The sequence below is a fragment of the Fusarium musae genome, chromosome 4 (genome assembly GCF_019915245.1).
Source record: "Fusarium musae strain F31 chromosome 4, whole genome shotgun sequence".
Classification (NCBI taxonomy): Eukaryota; Fungi; Ascomycota; class Sordariomycetes; order Hypocreales; family Nectriaceae; genus Fusarium; species Fusarium musae.
The window spans coordinates 3,290,969-3,309,101 of NC_058390.1; the positions used below are offsets into that span (position 1 = coordinate 3,290,969).

Consider the following 18,133-nt stretch of genomic DNA (forward strand, 5'->3'; position numbering starts at 1 on the left):
AACGATCGTTGCTTGGAACGAATTGTACGGTTTGTGAATATGAGTCAATCAATTCCTCCTCGCATCGGAGCCTTTTTTTGTGCAAGGCTTCAGGTCCGGGTGGGGGCCATCAGCCTTGTCGCTTTGTGGGGCTATACCCCGAGCCCCGAGTGCAGGCCATGACGACAATGGGACAGGGGCAGATTCTACTAAGACGTCGGGTAGCACTAATTCGATGAATTTGGTTATCGAAAGAATCTTGGGAGAATACCACAGATTTGCAATCAAAGGTGGGATACATGAAATTTATCAATATTCGCTGTCACTCTTGGAGGGTTGGACTCACCGCCATCATCTATGTATGAGCTGTCACTAACTTCAAGAATGGAAGTTGATGAGCTGGCAATGTTCAAGGCATTACGGAGTGATCTTCCGAAGCTCGATCTATTGCTTTATTGCCAAGAAAGTGATCAAGCTGGTTCGTTAAAACCAATCAAACACAATTATTTCAGTGACATATTCGATGCACAAGAATGACTTATCATAACCGTCCTGCTGTATTTCTTGGTGTTGGCCTTTTCACTCAACGCCTTCCAAACGGACGACCATAATAATAAGTCCTCACGTCGGCAGGATGGGTTTTTATTTATTCTTTTTATCACGTTTCGCCATCGCTGTATGGGACTCATCTACCTCAGCAGTTGAGGGCAGAGGTTTCTCATGTCTCAAGTGCCAAATGCTGCTCAGTATCAGACATACCATGGCATATATTTACCAGATCAACAAGGGTACTCCTCTTCACATGCAAAGAGTCACACCGTCCAGAACCAACCGGCCATTTGCAAATTCTAGATACGAAAACGAAACGAACATGCAAACCCGACAGATCCACAACCTGGCCAGGTCTAATAAGATGCCCTTGCTCCCAACCCTTGTCAACCTACAGCCGCCCTATGAAAGACACGGCGACACGATTTATCGTTTATCTATTAGAGGACCAGAACATGCAACAACTAACATGCTTGATGAGACCTTTACAAGTATGGTTTATCCATATATTAACTCTTGTGTCAGTTCGTCTAAGCGGGACAGTAGCTGAGATCATCTTATTCCATGCATAAGTACAGATATAAGCGCTTTGTGTAAGTGGAATACTCAATTCTATCAACATTAACCACTATGATGATTTCTTCTTCATAATATGTCGGCAGTTGGATGGCTGATATTGATTTTTCTGGTTCTTCACATGAAGCTTTTTAGCATCTACAAACCATAGCAGCCTTTCCATGTGCCAATAACCTCACAGCTTGATGAACTACCTTACCTACGCGAGAGGGGGTGTTTTTGGACATCAGTTAGTAGACAGAAAAGGACTATCACGGTTATTTTTAATCAATAATATCATGTCAGCCTAAAGGGCAGGATGCCAGGGGTGATCAAATAAAGTAGATGCTCTTTCCTCCCTTTAATAGATGTCCCCCCCCCCCGAGTAGGTATGCTCAGTGTCTACAAAGTTTATGACAATAAATCCGATATTTTTACAAACTCAGATACAAGGCCTTTCAAACAGTCTGTTGCTACTTTTCTCCCTCTTCTCCTCATCTTCATGTACAAACCTTATCTGTCATCATGGTGACGCTCCGTAGCCAGACACGAGCTGAGAAGGCCTCCCACTCGAGTTGGGCTCTTCTCCCTCAAGAGATCCGCCGCATGATCCTAGAGGATATCTCTAGTCAAAGACGATGGAGTTGTGCGTCCACTGTCTGTAAAGAATGGCATGCCATTATTGCATCAAAAAATCTTAATCGACTTGAGTTGGGCGGAGCATCCGCCGAAGGCCTGGAAACAATCATTCTGCAAAGGCACCTCATTCGCAGAGTTTACCTCAACATTCAGCTTCCTCTCTATAGATGTAGCCAGTGTCCGGGATATATCCCTCCATTTGTCCCTGTGAGGCTCATCAAAGAGGCACTACGAAAGCTGACCAAAGCGCTCGCAACCTGGAGGCCTACACATCATATAACGTTGGAGCTCAATGCGTACTCACCGTCTGACCCGGATCACTGCTTCAAGAACCATCTTTACGGATTCGAGTACGAAAATGATGTAAATTTTCTTGAGAAGCAGATAGTTTTGCATGATCCAGTCCACGGCTGGTTCAGAGGGAAGCAGGTGACGCCTCCAACGCCAGCAGCTGTTCATCAGCTGTTCAGCACAATCATTCCAAAGATCAGCGGCAAGAGACTCTCAAAAGTTCCAGCAATTAAAGGGGTCGTGATCCGCCGACAGATGCGACGTGAAATCGACCGCGTCGCGCTCTCCGAATTGCTAAAGAAGTTCCCAAATCTCGAGAGTATCAACTACGAGCCGTGGCGGGTTCTGTTCCACATACCAAATTCACTTGGCTCGAGTTATGACCAGAGTAAGTCAACGGCAGACACGATAGGCATGTCCCGGCATCTAACACTCTTGTGCAATAGGTTTACAGGATGGGCTTCCCACATGGCCGCAGCACATCAGATCAGTGACCATTTTCGAGGATTTCAACGAACAGATCATGGAAGCTACTCGGAGGAACGTGAACTCGACCATTATTGTGGCATCCATGCAAATAGAGACCCGCCGGCATACAAGATATGAGCTGGGGGAAGCATTTGCCGATCAAGCCGTAACCTCGAACATCTCTCTGTGTCGTTCATGATCGATGCTCAAGACTTCTTCACAGCTTGCAAGATGATGAGTGACTGGCCTCGACTCCGATCGCTGATACTCACAACGCCGCTCATGACGAAAGGGTCTCGGGGCCGTATATCTGACTTTTTGGTGAATGCTGGCCGAGTTGCGCAGAAGATGCAGCATTTGAAGAGCTTCGCGATCTGGCACTGTTCTCGCGACGATGCTAGTGCGGTCATCTTCCACAAGAATGAAGATGAGGGCATCAAGGTACATGGCTCAGCGACTCTCACATGGCGAGGAACACGCGAGTTCGACTTCAGTGAAGAGGTGGTTGAGACATGGCAGAAAGTTGTCTGCACATGTAATTCTCATCAAGGATATGTTGGCCAATGCGACTCTCATCAACTCCTTTGCAGGATCGAACGAGTGGAGGGCGAAATAATCTCTCATGGCGATGCTATCCATCATCTCCGTTTGCCTGATGGTGTGATTGATCCTACATCGCTGTGGCAGATACGCCAGGAAGGGATATTGCAAGCAGAGACCTGGGCAGTGAAAGCTGAGCCAGATGATGGATCTGAGGAAGACCAATAGCGAAGCTGTTATGAGGAGGAAACAAGATCACTGCGGTGGCATGAGCTGTTTGGGAAACAAAAGGAAGACTTGCGTTGATTGTAGTTGCTTTGTGGAAGAAGTCTTTTATTGTAATACGCCGTTGGCTAAGGGGGTGGCATAAAGCTCACCTATGACAAGGTCATGTCCTAAGGTTACAAAAAGACTTAGACAGTACTTGCAGCATCAAGAGAAGTTGAAATAAACTTGGTAGGATCTTATACTGTTTTGTTTCTCGACTGATGTACGGTCTCAAGTCTTCTGACCCAGACAAAGACCTAGGTAGCCCGGTCATTTATGATAGTGGAGGACATAAAAGTTGGGAATTCTGTAATGGAGAGCATATGTGATTGATACGAGCCGCGGTATCCAATAACCCCTGTAGCGCTACTGTAGCAGGGACCAGTGATGCACTGAAAGCAGCCTAGAAACTCGAGTTCGCAGGCTGGAGCCTCCACTCCAAAGCCTGGCAGTTCCCCAGCATCTCGGCACCTCAATCCCCAACACGTGCCATCCCTCTCAACCATCATCCGTCGTCAATCGAGCCACCCATCAGCGAATTCTCTCACATCTCACTCCCTTTGTGATCTACTCACTCCTTTCTGGATTGATCTGATTTGACCAGATCCCTTACGCTCTCTTTGCGCGCGCTCAAAGCGGCTCGTAAACTTGCCCCCCTCATCCAGTCTTATCTTTATTCCTCTCCAGCAATCAATCGCCACGGGCTTCTTTGTTCTTGTCTCTCACGAGCTAGAAGAAAAAAAGGACAGACTCCCCGCCTCACCCGTCGATAGCCCGCTATACTTACGTACTTGCTACTGTTTTACAACTAGCGCTGCAGGGCTGCTTATTTCTAGCTTGGAAGAACCCGATCTTGGACCTAACTTAGTTGACCAACAAAAGGCTCCCCAGCCTTAGAACTCTCTCCAGCAGCCAGCTCCCCTCTCAACGCCACGAAACAGTTGATAACTACAGTACTCGCTGACAACCGTGCGAGGGCGGCTTGTCTTTGCTCTCTGTCTTGCCTTGCCTTGTCTTGTCTAGCAGTCTATACAACCAACCGACAGGTTACTAGACCAGGCTAACCTGATCGTCTCATCACTCAAGACATCTGTACTTTTGGATTGCATTTGTTTCTGCTGCTTGGGCTTTGTCGTGCGAAAAGTGTCCTTGTTAATTCCTCCCTGGCACTCTTTTATCATTCGGCCATTTTGTATGTACATTCCCTGGCCCTACCATCGCGATTGTACTGCGCCCCTGTCCTAGTCCTCGCCTCTATCCTTATTTTTTCTCGCTTGGCCGCACGCATTCGATGCCTTCTTGACATTCGTTTCACTTCCTGTCAATCAGCTTTTGTATCGACGGCTTCTCCTTCCCGCGAAACCAGGCCGGCCAATAGCCCGACGATCCGTTCCTCGGGACTGTTTCCCTTCTTTCCGTCCGCCGTCACAGAATTCCGAACTCTTTGCACCAACCTTGAAGACTCGAACGTATCCCCTGAACTGCTTCTTCTACCTCATGGAATGCGATAGCCTGTGGCGATGAACTCCCTCAACATCCTAACGGCCCGCGTATCGCCGCCCCCAAGTCCAACTCAATCTCGATCGAACAGCATAGGAGGAGGTCCCATTGGTACAATTGGATTGGCCTCCGAAGACCAGCACGGCGACGACAGACTCTCCGGTCACGAGACCGAATCCTTTGCCCAGGATACTATCGACGAATCGCGATTCACCGAAAAGCCGGCTGACGAGAGTACACCATTGCTCAACGACACAGGCGACAGCCAAAAACGAAGTTCATGGTGGCACTCTATCCCTCGACGCTTTGCTTCCAGCATTATTGGTTCTATTAGATGGGTTCTTGCGACACTGGCATCTCCAGGTGTCTATCTCATTGCATGTTTCTATGACGAATACGGCAACTTCGCACCCTTTACACAGCTCGGAAAACTATTTGGATTGCACGGACCTCGACATAAGATCATGGAAGAATCTGAAAATGTTTCTGAAAAAGACTATGGCAGGACTACAGGATATAGGAAGCTAGCACCAAGACCGAGGCCCGTATCATCGTCATCGACGTCATCAGGCCTCTCATCGGAATCGGAATCGGATGGATCGCGGTCTGGCAGTCTCAGTCGACACGCACGATCAAAGTCACTACAGCCTGCAGAGGAAACCGGTCCGACGAGAAGGTCAATTCGCATCAAGCTCAACAGCGACGAAGATCTCAGGCAGCGGAAGCATAGGAAAACGCAATCGGCAGTCGCGCGAACAAAGGCTAGTGATTTGGGCGGCGGCGACCTCTCGGCGCATCTGAAATCTCCCACTTCCCCCATTGCAGCGCTCACCAAGTACCCTAAGACACCGGCACCACCTCGACCTTTGATCCCACGCAGGCAGCCGTCATATATCAACCTCGAACCACCGACGAGCCCGCAGAAGACCCTGATTCTAGATCTAGACGAAACCTTGATACACAGCATGTCCAAGGGCGGCAGGATGAGTACCGGACACATGGTTGAAGTGCGCTTGAACACAACATATGTGGGGGTTGGTGGGCAGACATCGATTGGACCGCAGCATCCGATTCTATACTGGGTTAACAAGCGACCGTATTGCGACGAGTTTTTGAGGAGGGTATGCAAGTGGTACAACCTGGTTGTTTTCACGGCATCGGTGCAGGAGTACGCAGATCCAGTGATTGACTGGCTGGAGGCGGAGAGGAAGTATTTCTCGGCGCGATACTATCGCCAGCACTGCACGTTCCGGCAAGGCGCTTTCATCAAGGACCTCAGTTCGGTCGAGTCAGACCTGAGCAAGGTCATGATTCTGGACAACAGTCCGTTGAGTTATCTGTTTCACCAAGGTAAGCTGCCTCAGCCGGATTTCGGAGGGAAGACTGTTAACATTCGTTTGTCAGACAATGCGATTCCCATCCAGGGGTGGATCAATGATCCGACGGATACAGACTTGATGCATTTGGTGCCGCTGCTGGAGGGTCTGCAGTATGTTCATGATGTTAGGGCGTTGTTAGCCCTGAGGGGTGGTGAAGATGGTCAACATATGGCATAACCTATGATATTTATTAGGCATAACTTATGATAAGGTACTTTAATTTGGAGTTGATTTCTCGTTGTCGCTGTAGATTACGTGGGTAAAGCTGGTCGCTTATTACGGAGTAGATGTGGCGGGAGAGCAACCGCCATGTTACCCCAGACCCGACGAGAGTGGCTTGACATAAGGTAGTTCAGGTAAACTTCTGATGATATTACCTATGCATATCGTCGACTTTGGGGTCAGATATATGATGATGCAGTTGTCTTTATTCATAAGTCCTTAGACTAGGTTCTCAATCTTAGGGTAACCGCCAAATTGGCAAAGCTCGAGTTACAACACTTTTGGAAGCGTTCGAGCAACCAAGTTAAGTGCCGGATTGCTGGCTGTCGTCTTGTGATGCACCAAAATATTTCCAATTATCTTAGACACAAGCTGCTTTGTGTTCACAAAACAAAGAACAAGGGTCCATCCACAATCACACGTCGAATCCGTCATGACATCCCAATCCTCTGTCCTCGAATTGTGATGTCCAGGGACAGGGTCTGGTGTCAAAGGCATGTGGTGAAAGTCCGAGACAAGAGTTGCAGGTTAGCTCGAAACGGAATGTGTTGCTGAGCCGGCTGTTTTCGGGAGGCCAGGACTGGCTTTACAAGGTTTGAAGATGGGAATTTTGGTTGAACTGAGAAGTTGGAAACGGGGAATAAAAAACAAGCTTTGGGCCGGCTTCGGTTCCGCGGATCACATCAGACACTTTTCAGCTGGGGACTCCTGAAGGGGAGTTCGGCTGGAAAGGGAGACAATGGCAGAAGGAAAAGTTAACAATGGCCGGCTTTGATATGACCGGGGTTCATTGTGTGTAAGAGAGAGCCGAGGAAAGGAAAGGAATAGGTGCAGATGACGCCGTGACATCGTCACTCGTCACTCACTTCTGAGAAAGCCTAGGTACTCTGTAGTCTGTACGGAGTACTGTGCTAGAGATCCATTTGGTTATGGCGCTGTTCCCCGCTTAAGACTTGCTTGCTTTCATGGACGGGAACTGAAATGAACTCTGCTGCACTTGGTAGCAGCAGCAGCTACTACTGGTACAAACCCTGGTCACCAAGAAACTTGCCCTGGCCCTGGACCTGGACCTACAGTACCTTAGCCTAGACCAAGCAAGCTTCCCCATCTTTTGCCCCGCCCGCAGGAGATCAAGCTCCTGTAGCTCCAATTGCAGACAGGGCAGCAGCTGTGAGCATGTAAGAGTGAGTGAGTGGGTGAGTGAGTGGGTGAGCTCTGCTATGGATGGATGGCATGTCTGAGTCGTACACGTAAACGTCAGATCAGATACAAAGTTGGCAGGGGAGCAGAGGAAAAAATAAGAGATGCACCCCGCAATAAGTGAAGGCCAGTGAATTAAATCGGTTAGTGGCAGTGAAGAGCAGCTGCAGTGGCTGGAACATGGAGGAAAACGGTCCAGAGTTGAAATTTGTCTCACCAAATGGTGACATCATCACATCTGGTGACGACACAAGGGCAGATGAGAGGAGGGGAGAACCCGAGAAACAGTCAAGGCAATGGAAGGGCAAGCCACCCGGAAGCGCTTTTCTCAATGATGCGAGATCGAGATCTGTGACGAGCTCGAGAGTACAAATACTGTGAAGGATCCAATCCAACCAGCTACCTTACTTATACCTACCACCTTAATCTTTCACACTCCAACTCAACTACTCATCTCAACCAACCAATTGAAGCTATACCCATCTCTAAATTCTTCAACTCATCACATCAAAATGTCTCTGCACTATCTCCCCCCCGTCAAGCCCTCTGCCATCGCTCTCGGCACGGCCTTCAACCACGGCATTGAGCTCGCCGTCCTCGCTCCCATCTTCGGCCAGACCTACCAGCGCGCCAAGGCTGCCAACACCAAGGAGGAGTTTATCCGCTCTAAGGAGGCTTCCGGTGCTGCTCTAGCCTGGGGCTCTTCCCTCATCGGCTCTGCTCTTCAGTCTTATGGTGTCGGTGCTCTCATCAACGCCACTGGTACCCTGAGCTACAAGGGCGCTGCTTACCTTGGATCCCTCATCTTCTTCGCTACCTCTGCTCCCGGCGTATGTTTTCACTCTTCCCTCCTACTGCATCTATTCACTCACTAACTGACCTTCTATAGTACATTGCTCAGATCTTCGTAGAGAAGCGACCTCTCGACACCGTCGGCGTCAGCCTGGCTACCAAGCTCGTTGAGACCCTCGGTCTCTCCGTCTTCCTCACCTGGTGGGGAACCCGAACCAACCCTTTTGAGTAAATCTTCTCTTGACCAAGGTTTCTTAATCTCCCCACGATCGGGATAGGGTTTTCGTGATGAATTTGTTATACCGCGGCTTCGGGCCTGTGTGAAATACCTAGGGATAGGGACGATGTACCTATAACAGAAAGCCAATAAGGCAAAATAATACCACACAAATGAACAAAACTATAAACTGATAAAGTGATGTCAATTACTTGAATGCATAGTACTCGACCGCCGGAAAGCTATTTATGAAGTGATGTGTTTACCATAAAGGGACCTTGCGGCAACTGCCAATCGTTAGTGTGTGGCTGAGGTTATCCAAAGACTCGAATTATGCCGAGGCCATGGTTTGTCCTAGAGCCAGTCAATGATGTGATCAGACTAAGTCGAGTATCCAGAGAAGGGTCCAGCTGTGACAATGCTTCGGTATTGAGCTGTCACATTCGGGTGTATTGTGGTGGTGTTGAGGTTGGGTCGCGTGCCGTGGCTTGACGAATGATGCGAACTTCGTGAACATATCAACATCACGAGCTCACAGGTTACAGCTCAAGATCTGCCATGTTTCAAATTCAAGGACCCTTGATAATCATGTCCCATTTTTAATGCAATAGCTAAACCTGAACGCCGCCAAAGCCCTCATCCAGCCGTTGGTTCTCCGGCTAGATGTTCTGGTATAATACATCCAGACTTGTACTTGTTCTAACACACCACACCATCCGCTCCAGGGTACCCTTTCTCTTTCTTGATCTTTGGGGATCCCGGCTCTCTCTTCATCTTCGGACCTTTCCTACAATGACGGCACTGTCGCGTCGTCGATAGACCTTGTCCCCCTAGTACTTGGTTCCACCCTTGACCCAGAAAGCCTGCTTGCCATACTCTTTCTGCACGTACTTGACGAGGGACGCGTAGCTCTCGCCGAACGCCTCACCATCATCCTCGCCGTCCTTGTCAGCGGACTTGTCCTTTGACTTCTTGCCCTCGGCCTTCTCCATGATCATGACCACAGATGTAGGGCGCTTGGTCTTGGCGGCAGCGCCGAGCTCGGCGCGCGACGTGACGAAGATGAAGGGCACATTGTGGTCCTCGCACAGCACGGGGAGGTGAGAGATGACGTCCATGGGAGAGATGTCGCCGGCGATGATGACAACGCCGGGGAAAGAGGTGTTGCCGGGGGCGGAAGGGGGAGACTTTCGGAGAGTCTTGACGACCTCCTTGACACCGCGCTTCAGGGTGTTGTTCTTGGCGGCTGTGAAATGTTAGCGATCTGTTCGAAATACATCGTTCACTGTAGTCGCATACCCTTTCGGATGGTCTTATAAACCTTCTTCATGCCCTTCTCATCCGCCACGGGGAGGGCGAAAGGAACGACAACGCGCTCAAGAGGCAGCTCAGCGGCCTTCTCCTCTTCAGCATCAGAATCCTCGTCCATGTTGGCAGCAGCAGCGGCAGCGACGGGGGCATCCTGCTGGAGCTTCTCCTCAAGGGCGGCGGCGAGCTTCTCCTTCTTGTCCTTCTTATCCTTCTTCTCCTTCTTGGACTTTGAGACGCCGGACTCGTCGCTTCTCTTCTTGTCCTTCTTCTCCTTCTTATCGGGCTTCTCGGCGGCCATTGCTGCGGTTCTCTCGAGGAAGCTTCGTCGAAGTTATTACTTGTGTATTCTTGGAAGTCGCACGGAGATTGTGTGTGCGAATTGAAGGTTCCTCGGGAATGTTGGTGGTCGCAAAGTTACAGTGTTTTCTTTTAGCACTCCACTGACCTCGAAATTTTCCAACTTTTTTTTTCTCCAGCGAGCGGAAGAAGAGCTATCGCGCAGAGTTTCGGCGTTATGTGGCGCCGGTTCCGTACAACGCTTCTGTATTCACGTGACCTTATAATCGAGCAGTCCAATCATGCTCTCGGCAATGACTATTACCAGTAGATCCGATATTGATTCGAATCATCAAGAGATACGACATTGATGGGGTGACTGGGCTAGAGACTTCAATTCGACTGTAATTTATAGATGTCGAAAGGCCAAATAACAAGGAAATAGTGTGACTGCCATCTATTGCACCTCCTCATCTAGGTATTGATGTTGTACAATGAGTCCAGAGGACCTACTCCAACACATCCGCCATGGTTTTGCTCCAATAATTTAACCAATTTACTCCTCCTCATCACCGAACTCGGCACGGCCAGCCTTGGAGTTAAGATACTCGCTTCTGTAAATATAATTAGTATTCTGTCGTGGTTGAGCGCCGTGCATGAACGTACCGCTCGACGGCCCAGTTCATGATGTAATAACCGGCAATCATGGGAGGAAGCCAGTAGAAGATTTGGCTCTTGGTTCGGCGGAAAGTGTTGAAGATGGCATCGTTGAAGGCACCGGCCCAAGGGTTCTGTCGGTTGGCGGACAGACCGTAAGTGATGATACCACGCTGCTTCTCACCACCTGATTATCGAGTTAGTCTCCAGTTTCGTCGATGACGTTGATGAGCCCCGGATAATATCCCATCAATGAACTTCGAGACCGGTTATGCGTATGCATCGAGTTTTGGTGTTATGCTGACCCAATTGCTTCCACCTCGTGCATCGTCATTATCCGTTGGTCCGTCGCGTTCATCGATCCAGTTTCCTCGTTCGCACATCTTGGGAGCAATCACTTACCAAAGTGGCCCCAGTTACCAAGGTAGCTATTGAAAAATCCGTCAGCATTTAATTACATCTCGATTGGTAGATTTCGAAGGCCCGGTGTTGTTCGTTCGATCATTAACCATTGGAAAAGCCGCACGCAACAGAACCACCAATTGCCCTCGTTCAATCGCAATCCACGTACTGTCCGTTCTTAGGGTCGGCAGCGCCGCTTCGGAGCATCTGAGTCGGTCTCATTTTGGCGGATTTGGCACGAAAAAGTCGAGATCTCTCGTGTGTGGTTTTTGGAGTCGTCGGTTTGGAGGCGAAAGGCAGAAAAGGGCCACTTGAGGATTTCTCGGGTTGGAAAGGAAAGCGCAGACGCAGGCTTTCCCCATCAGCCGAGCTTTCCCGAAGGAGCCTAGCTCCGAGCAACAACCCACCCGAAGGAATCCAGCAGCCAACCAGCGAATCGCACTGGGAATTTGTCCAGAGGTGGACCAAGAGCTTCAAATCATCATCGCTGTCCGTTGACTCCGAACAGCTTCAGTTACGCCTCAGGTCCCATCGATATTTGGGTTCTAGCGACCACCATTCTTGACCGACGTCTTGCAACGATACACCGAATAAGACTTTAAGCACATCACATCAAAATGGCGGCCGCTGCGAGAGCCCTCAACTTCATGTACCGCATGGCGGTCCCCGCTTCAGCTGTCGTCTTCCTAGGCAGTCAGTCCATATACGACGTCAAGGGAGGAACTCGGGCTGTCATCTTCGACAGATTGTCTGGTGTCAAGGAGACCGTCGTCAATGAAGGAACCCATTTCCTTGTTCCCTGGCTGCAGAAGAGCATCATCTTCGATGTCCGCACTAAGCCCAGGAATATCGCAACAACGACAGGCAGCAAGGATTTGCAGATGGTTAGCTTGACACTGAGAGTGCTGCACCGACCAAATGTCAAGGCTCTCCCCAAGATTTACCAGGTAAGATGAACAAGAACCCCTGATTCAGGTCATATGACTGATTCTTATAGAACCTCGGTGCCGATTACGATGAGCGAGTCCTCCCCTCTATTGGTAACGAAGTCTTGAAGGCTATCGTCGCCCAGTTCGATGCCGCAGAGCTGATCACCCAGCGAGAGGCTGTCTCTGAGCGAATTCGAAACGACCTTACTCTCCGTGCTGCCGAGTTCAACATCGCTCTTGAGGATGTTTCCATCACCCACATGACCTTCGGACGTGAGTTCACAAAGGCTGTCGAGCAGAAGCAGATCGCCCAGCAAGATGCTGAGCGAGCACGATTCATCGTCGAGCGTGCTGAGCAGGAGCGCCAAGCCAACGTCATCCGCGCCGAGGGTGAGTCCGAGTCCGCTGAGGCTATCAGCAAGGCCATCCAGAAGGCTGGTGACGGCCTCATTCAGATTCGAAAGATCGAGGCCAGTCGCGAGATTGCTGCTACTCTTTCTTCAAACCCCAACGTCGCCTACCTACCTGGTGGAAGCGGAAAGCAGGGTGGCCAGTACCTGTTGTCAGTGGGCAGGGCTTAAAGTAACGGACTTTGTATAATGTGAAGGATATTGAGGAAATGACAGGGAAATCCCCGCTTATCGTTGGCGATGAAAGCAGTTATTCATGAGCGCCAACTATGTATTTCTAGAACGAGACCAGACGGGAATGTCAACCCTATCTCGCAATGTATAATCGCCGGTGGCTTCACGGCTTCTCCCGTTCCAAAACAGCAATAACTAAGCTGAGCAGTGACCAAAATCCAGAACACCTCAATATCTATGATGCCAATGCTCTCCAGTACCATGAATTTTCACATGTGTATTCACCTGTCTTGAATATGGTTCCCAGGCTCAAGAACTATGCCTCAATGAACGCCTCCGTCAGTCCTGAAGCTTTCCCAGGAGCCACGAAATTACCATCCACCAATTTCCAACCCTCTCTCTGCATATCCATCCATTCATTCCTGATCTTGAGACGAACTAGGTCTCCTGCTGCCCTTGCATCTTCAGCAGAATCATGGCCTACCATCTTCGGGCCCGTTTCCTGTTGAATCTTACGGTTGAGATGAACATCCATGAGCATCTTCAGACTATACCGATATGGCAAACCAGCCTTGTGGGGGAAGAGCAGTACGGTGTCAATTAGTGTTGGGTGCACAATACGGACTGAGTTGAGATCGTTCTCAAGACCATGTCCGATCAGGGGCGTAGTGGGGGAGATCAGTTGAAATAGTAGGTCTCTGGCAACTTCTGGAGATGAGACGATCTTCAGCTGCTTCTTCTTATGCTTCAGCTCGCCGTCTTCGCTCACATCGTCGTCGCCACTCTTAGTTGGCTTCATCGACTTGCCCGCGGTCCATGATTCAGCTTGAGCGAGGTCGTCTGGCCAGACACCAGAGTATCGCGAATTGAGATCGAGTATTTCTCCCAATGGTCGAACCAGGACATCTAGCAGTTCCTCGCCTGTCGGCCATGATGTTGCAGTTAGACGGATAAGTTCCATGCCATAAACTGTATAACCCATCTCGCAATCAAAAGCCACTGCTCTGTCCGTAGGCACGATAGGATTCTCGGGAGTTTCTGCAAAGTTAAGCACCGAGGCAAGTCTCTTGGGATCTGAGGTCTTGAACACGTGGTGATCACGAGTGAAGCAGCCAACAGAGTCGCCGACTTCTTGTCCACAACACTGATATCGTTTGGGCTGCCTATTGTTGTCGCCCGGAGCCTTGGGGGCGATGAAGGTCTTTCCCCAGTGGAACGTACATGTTCCACCAGAAGTGAGTGCGCCGTCTTCTTCACGTCTTCCAGGAAAGACCTGGAAGCGTTGTTGGCAACGGTCACATTTCTCCCATCCTGCGGCTGTTGCTACACCTTGTCTCCCCTTTTCAATATCAGCTTCTGAAGGTATACTAGCAACGTAACCATGATTTGTTAGCTTATCGATGGGAGTCAAAATGCGTTTCGTAAGCTCAACCTCCTGAGCAGGGGTCAGGCCGGTCTTGATTTCCGTGGGCTTCTCGTTGGGATCTTTTCCAGCTGCTTCGAGTTCCTTCTTCTTTATTTCGTCCTCTCTCTCGGTCTTCCACTGATCAACCTTCATTCGTTTGTGTTGCATGACTTTGTTTTTCATGACGTTAGAATACACAGCGGTCTTGTGGACGGCAACGTATTCCTCTTCGTCTAGAGTTCTGACGATAAGATCTTGATCTGATAGTAGAAGTCTCGTCTCGTCTTTCTTGATCTTAGCTTTGAGTTCTTTGTTGAGACGGGTAAGTTCCTGGTGAAGCATTTTGACTAGTCTGAGACGGATGTCGTGAGCAGCAGGCAATCGTTTAAGGAGTCTCGGATTCAGTGTCTCGGCCTTCTTGGGCTTTGCTGGTACAAGTTTCCGGGCAGAAGATGGATGTGATTCAATAGCAGAATGACTTGTTTTGGCAATCTTTGAAGAAGGTTTTGAAGTGTGATCTTGAGTGTCCATTTTCCGTTTCAGCGGTGGGGGAGAGACTGTTCGAGCTGCTGTTTCAAGCTTCTTGGCTACAGGCTTTGGGATATCATCCGTTGGAACTCCACGAGATGTTCCAGAAGAGCTGGGTGCCCCATCCTGGGGGGTTTTAGGTGAAGGAGGCGGATGAAAGGGATCTGTCCTCACGCGCTTGCGTGGTACATCTTGGTTTGCTGCGGTGGTCTCATTGCTCGTGTCATCTGATGAGAGTCCTTGCGACGGCGGTTCATATTTCTCCTTTGGATGGTTGAATGGACAGAGGCTCGCTGCGCAATCATCGCCCTTGGGACAGGGGATGTGTTTAAATAAACTCATGGTGACGACACCTCAAAGTGACGTTGAGGGTTTCTCAATATGAGCTTTGTGCCGGAATTCGTGATCATGCGAGCTTCTAACGATACTAGCGAGATGGTTGAGCGTGAATGGATGAATCGTGGTTAGAGGTTGGAGCCAGGTTTAGGGTGGTTGTGCTTGGTGAGACGAAATAATAGAAGGTTATCCACTGCAGTGAGGTGAGTTGTGGTGGAGAGGTTGAAGGGAAGACCGTGCTGATATGAATGCACGCGAGCTTCTTGAAAGGTCGAAGGGGCCAGAAGAGAAAAGAACTAAATTATCGTCGTTGATTCAATTGAGATTGCATTAACTGTATGAAGCCTTTGATGTAGTGATGAGGCTCAGCTTGAAAGAGAGATACAGGTAGCCTACCTAAGCTTTCAGCTCTCAAGCGGTTGCTCTCAAGGCGAGGTCCACTTTTAGATGTACCTTGCGCACTCTAAGTGCTGAACTCCGCCATGATTTTAGAGGCTCGTAAGCCATGACGCTTCATACCAACTGGAACAAGGGATGGACTTTTGGTTCTTTGTAATAACCACACCTAGAATTATAGGAATACAGCTGACTGTGTGTACTAGGTGGTTCTAACCACATACTGAAACAGATCTGGCTCTCTTATCGCGATAAACTTCCATGTTTTCAGTGCACTTACATAGTACGTACACCTAAGGTAAAAGACGGCTCGCACTCGGGTTCGCACCCCTTTGTAAGCGTCATGATAGGAATTCAGCTGGCCCAAATCTAGAAGCAACCCGCGATGGTGTGGGAAAGCGCCGCATTTGATGATCGATTAAACAGATGAAGTAAGATCCAGAGACCAGTTAGTCCATGCGATCCAAACCAGAGCCATCTATTGGCAGCAGTCGGAGTTCACATCTATCCGAGATCTTGTGTAATTAGACTGCGATAAGTCCGCAACTATAAAGACTGAACGACGCCTCTGCTGTTATGGTCTGGGTGACCACGTCTTCAACTCAGCCCCACGGCATTAATATTCGTTAAACACCGTTGTCAGCAACCAGATTGTATTCCTAAAACGGCATATGCTGTCGCGTGTTTGGTCGACGTCGATAGTGGTCATCGATATTCTGGTGGGGACTTTAACGGCTTAACTCCGTATTCCTGCAGTTGGGCGGACTTCAGACAACCCGACTTTACGCAATCCGAAACTCCGTTGGGGGCTACATCTCCTGAGAAACCTCAACTAATTTATTCTGAAAAAAACTGGCAACGTTTCTGCCTCAGTCTCTGTTCTTTTTTGGTCATTTTAATTTCATCGCACATCCTTCACCATGTCTAAACCTGTTGTTCTTGAAGACGTTACTGGCGGAAGCGCAAAGGCTACTCACCTTTGTGTTTTAGTTCACGGCGTAAGCATCATCCCCTGACGATCAATCCTTATACGTCATGCAGCGCTGACCATAGAAACAGCTTTGGGGGAACCCAAGTCATATGCGCAATGTTGCTAAGGCTTTGCGCGACGAATATTCCGAAGACGAATTATATATCCTGCCTGCCGAGAAGAACTGCGGCAACTTCACATACGATGGCATCGAGCTTGGTGGCGAGCGCGTGTGCGCAGAGATCGAGGACAAGTTGCGCAACATTGAAGAGCAAGGAGGCAAGATCACCAAGTTGAGTATTGCAGGATATTCCCTCGGTGGTCTAGTCTCGCGATATGCGGTTGGCTTGCTTTATGCGAAGGGGATTCTCGATGATCTTGAATGCATGGTAAGTCGCACCCAGGGAAACAGTAGGAGGAAGAAATTGGATTAACAATCCTGTCAGAACTTTACCACATTTGCATCCCCCCATCTCGGAGTGAGAACGCCACTTAAAGGATGGCACAACACCGTTTGGAACGTCCTCGGCGCCCGAACCCTATCAATGTCCGGTCGCCAACTTTTCACCATCGACAAATTCCGCGACACCAACCGACCTCTTCTCGCAGTGCTCGCCGATCCAGATTCTATCTTTATGTCCGGTCTCAAGAAGTTTAAGCGCCGCACCCTATACACAAATATTGTCAACGATCGAAGTGTGGTACACTACACATCCGCCATTACCAAACATGATCCTTATACAGACCTTGAAAAAGTCAATCTCAACTACCTTAAGGGATACGAGGGTGTGATTCTTGACCCTGACCATCCTATTGCGCTTCGACCAAAACTTCAACAAGATACCCTATTGACGGACTACGAAGCTCTCAAGAAGTGGGTCAAGAGCATACCATTTATGGTGACAGTCGGTGTTATAATTCCGATCGGAGTTGTTGTTTTCCTCGCCAACTCTGCTGTCCAAACAGTTCGAAGCGCCAATCGAATCAAGGCGCACGAGTCCGGAGAGGCTGGATTGAAGATCGAGCAGTACCGCATGCCCCTACGGATTAAGGAGATTCGAGAAGAAGTCGAACAAGCCTACGAGGTCCTCAACAGCTCACAGAACCAGCAATACTTGGCAGCGTCAGATTCAGAAGATGATCTGGCCTATGATGCCGAGGATCGCAAGCTGCTGAAGAAAGAGCGCAGAATGTCGACTCCTGGACAGCCTACGCTTGCGCTGACCCCTGATCAGTTTGAGATGATTGAGAACTTGGATGAAGCTGGCTGGCGCAAGTTTCCTGTTCACATTCAGAAGCATCGACATAGCCACGCGGCTATTGTCGTGCGCATGGATAAGGAGAGTTTCGCTGATGGTTGGGTTGTTTTGAAGCACTTTGCCGGAAGCGAGTTCCTCATGTAAGGGGAACATTCCATTGCAATGGATCATAATGGATTTATGCGGGATGCATTTGCGAGGCGTTTGGGATACTTTTAATATGGTTGGGACATATGGATAGAATTGGAGTTTGATATAATGCCCTTTATTAGACACAGGCAAGAAAACCTTTAGGACGGATATGTTAGCGCGTTTAGCGATGATACTCATTAATTCATGGAAAAACGATGATTTATGAAATGTGTGTAGCCGATCTCAAATGAAAAGCAGATCTAACAATGAGATATTGACTTCCATGTATGGTATGTCATTGTGCAGACCAAGTGACATTGATTCGTCATACCTCTATACTGTCGCATCGT

General features: G+C 49.1%; 8 protein-coding genes across 8 annotated transcripts; 5 read left to right on the forward strand and 3 right to left on the reverse strand.

Annotated features, from left to right (window-relative positions):
- Positions 1–1,608: 1,608 nt before the first annotated feature.
- J7337_005934 (uncharacterized protein) lies at positions 1,609–2,619 on the forward strand (the record flags this gene model as incomplete). The annotated part of the gene is made up of 2 exons (XM_044823605.1): positions 1,609–2,401; positions 2,468–2,619. 2 exons carry the CDS (start codon positions 1,609–1,611, stop codon positions 2,617–2,619), a joined length of 945 nt encoding a protein of 314 aa, XP_044682096.1.
- A 2,189-nt stretch (positions 2,620–4,808) lies between these two features.
- Positions 4,809–6,344, forward strand: J7337_005935 (uncharacterized protein; the record flags this gene model as incomplete). The annotated part of the gene is made up of 1 exon (XM_044823606.1): positions 4,809–6,344. The coding sequence occupies one exon, from the start codon at positions 4,809–4,811 to the stop codon at positions 6,342–6,344; it is 1,536 nt and encodes a 511-aa protein (XP_044682097.1).
- A 1,757-nt stretch (positions 6,345–8,101) lies between these two features.
- On the forward strand, positions 8,102–8,613 carry J7337_005936 (uncharacterized protein; the record flags this gene model as incomplete). Its single annotated transcript, XM_044823607.1, has 2 exons — positions 8,102–8,419; positions 8,479–8,613. The coding sequence occupies 2 exons, from the start codon at positions 8,102–8,104 to the stop codon at positions 8,611–8,613; spliced, it is 453 nt and encodes a 150-aa protein (XP_044682098.1).
- An 815-nt stretch (positions 8,614–9,428) lies between these two features.
- J7337_005937 (uncharacterized protein) lies at positions 9,429–10,207 on the reverse strand (the record flags this gene model as incomplete). The annotated part of the gene is made up of 2 exons (XM_044823608.1): positions 9,429–9,844; positions 9,898–10,207. 2 exons carry the CDS (start codon positions 10,205–10,207, stop codon positions 9,429–9,431), a joined length of 726 nt encoding a protein of 241 aa, XP_044682099.1.
- Positions 10,208–10,741: 534 nt separating this feature from the next.
- Positions 10,742–11,466, reverse strand: QCR8 (ubiquinol--cytochrome-c reductase subunit 8; the record flags this gene model as incomplete). The annotated part of the gene is made up of 4 exons (XM_044823609.1): positions 10,742–10,799; positions 10,852–11,029; positions 11,245–11,270; positions 11,414–11,466. The coding sequence occupies 4 exons, from the start codon at positions 11,464–11,466 to the stop codon at positions 10,742–10,744; spliced, it is 315 nt and encodes a 104-aa protein (XP_044682100.1).
- A 395-nt stretch (positions 11,467–11,861) lies between these two features.
- PHB1 (Prohibitin-1, subunit of the prohibitin complex (Phb1p-Phb2p)) lies at positions 11,862–12,754 on the forward strand (the record flags this gene model as incomplete). The annotated part of the gene is made up of 2 exons (XM_044823610.1): positions 11,862–12,191; positions 12,242–12,754. The coding sequence occupies 2 exons, from the start codon at positions 11,862–11,864 to the stop codon at positions 12,752–12,754; spliced, it is 843 nt and encodes a 280-aa protein (XP_044682101.1).
- Positions 12,755–13,073: 319 nt separating this feature from the next.
- On the reverse strand, positions 13,074–15,032 carry J7337_005940 (uncharacterized protein; the record flags this gene model as incomplete). Its single annotated transcript, XM_044823611.1, has 1 exon — positions 13,074–15,032. One exon carries the CDS (start codon positions 15,030–15,032, stop codon positions 13,074–13,076), a length of 1,959 nt encoding a protein of 652 aa, XP_044682102.1.
- A 1,310-nt stretch (positions 15,033–16,342) lies between these two features.
- J7337_005941 (uncharacterized protein) lies at positions 16,343–17,795 on the forward strand (the record flags this gene model as incomplete). Its single annotated transcript, XM_044823612.1, has 3 exons — positions 16,343–16,420; positions 16,482–16,781; positions 16,839–17,795. 3 exons carry the CDS (start codon positions 16,343–16,345, stop codon positions 17,793–17,795), a joined length of 1,335 nt encoding a protein of 444 aa, XP_044682103.1.
- Positions 17,796–18,133: the final 338 nt, after the last annotated feature.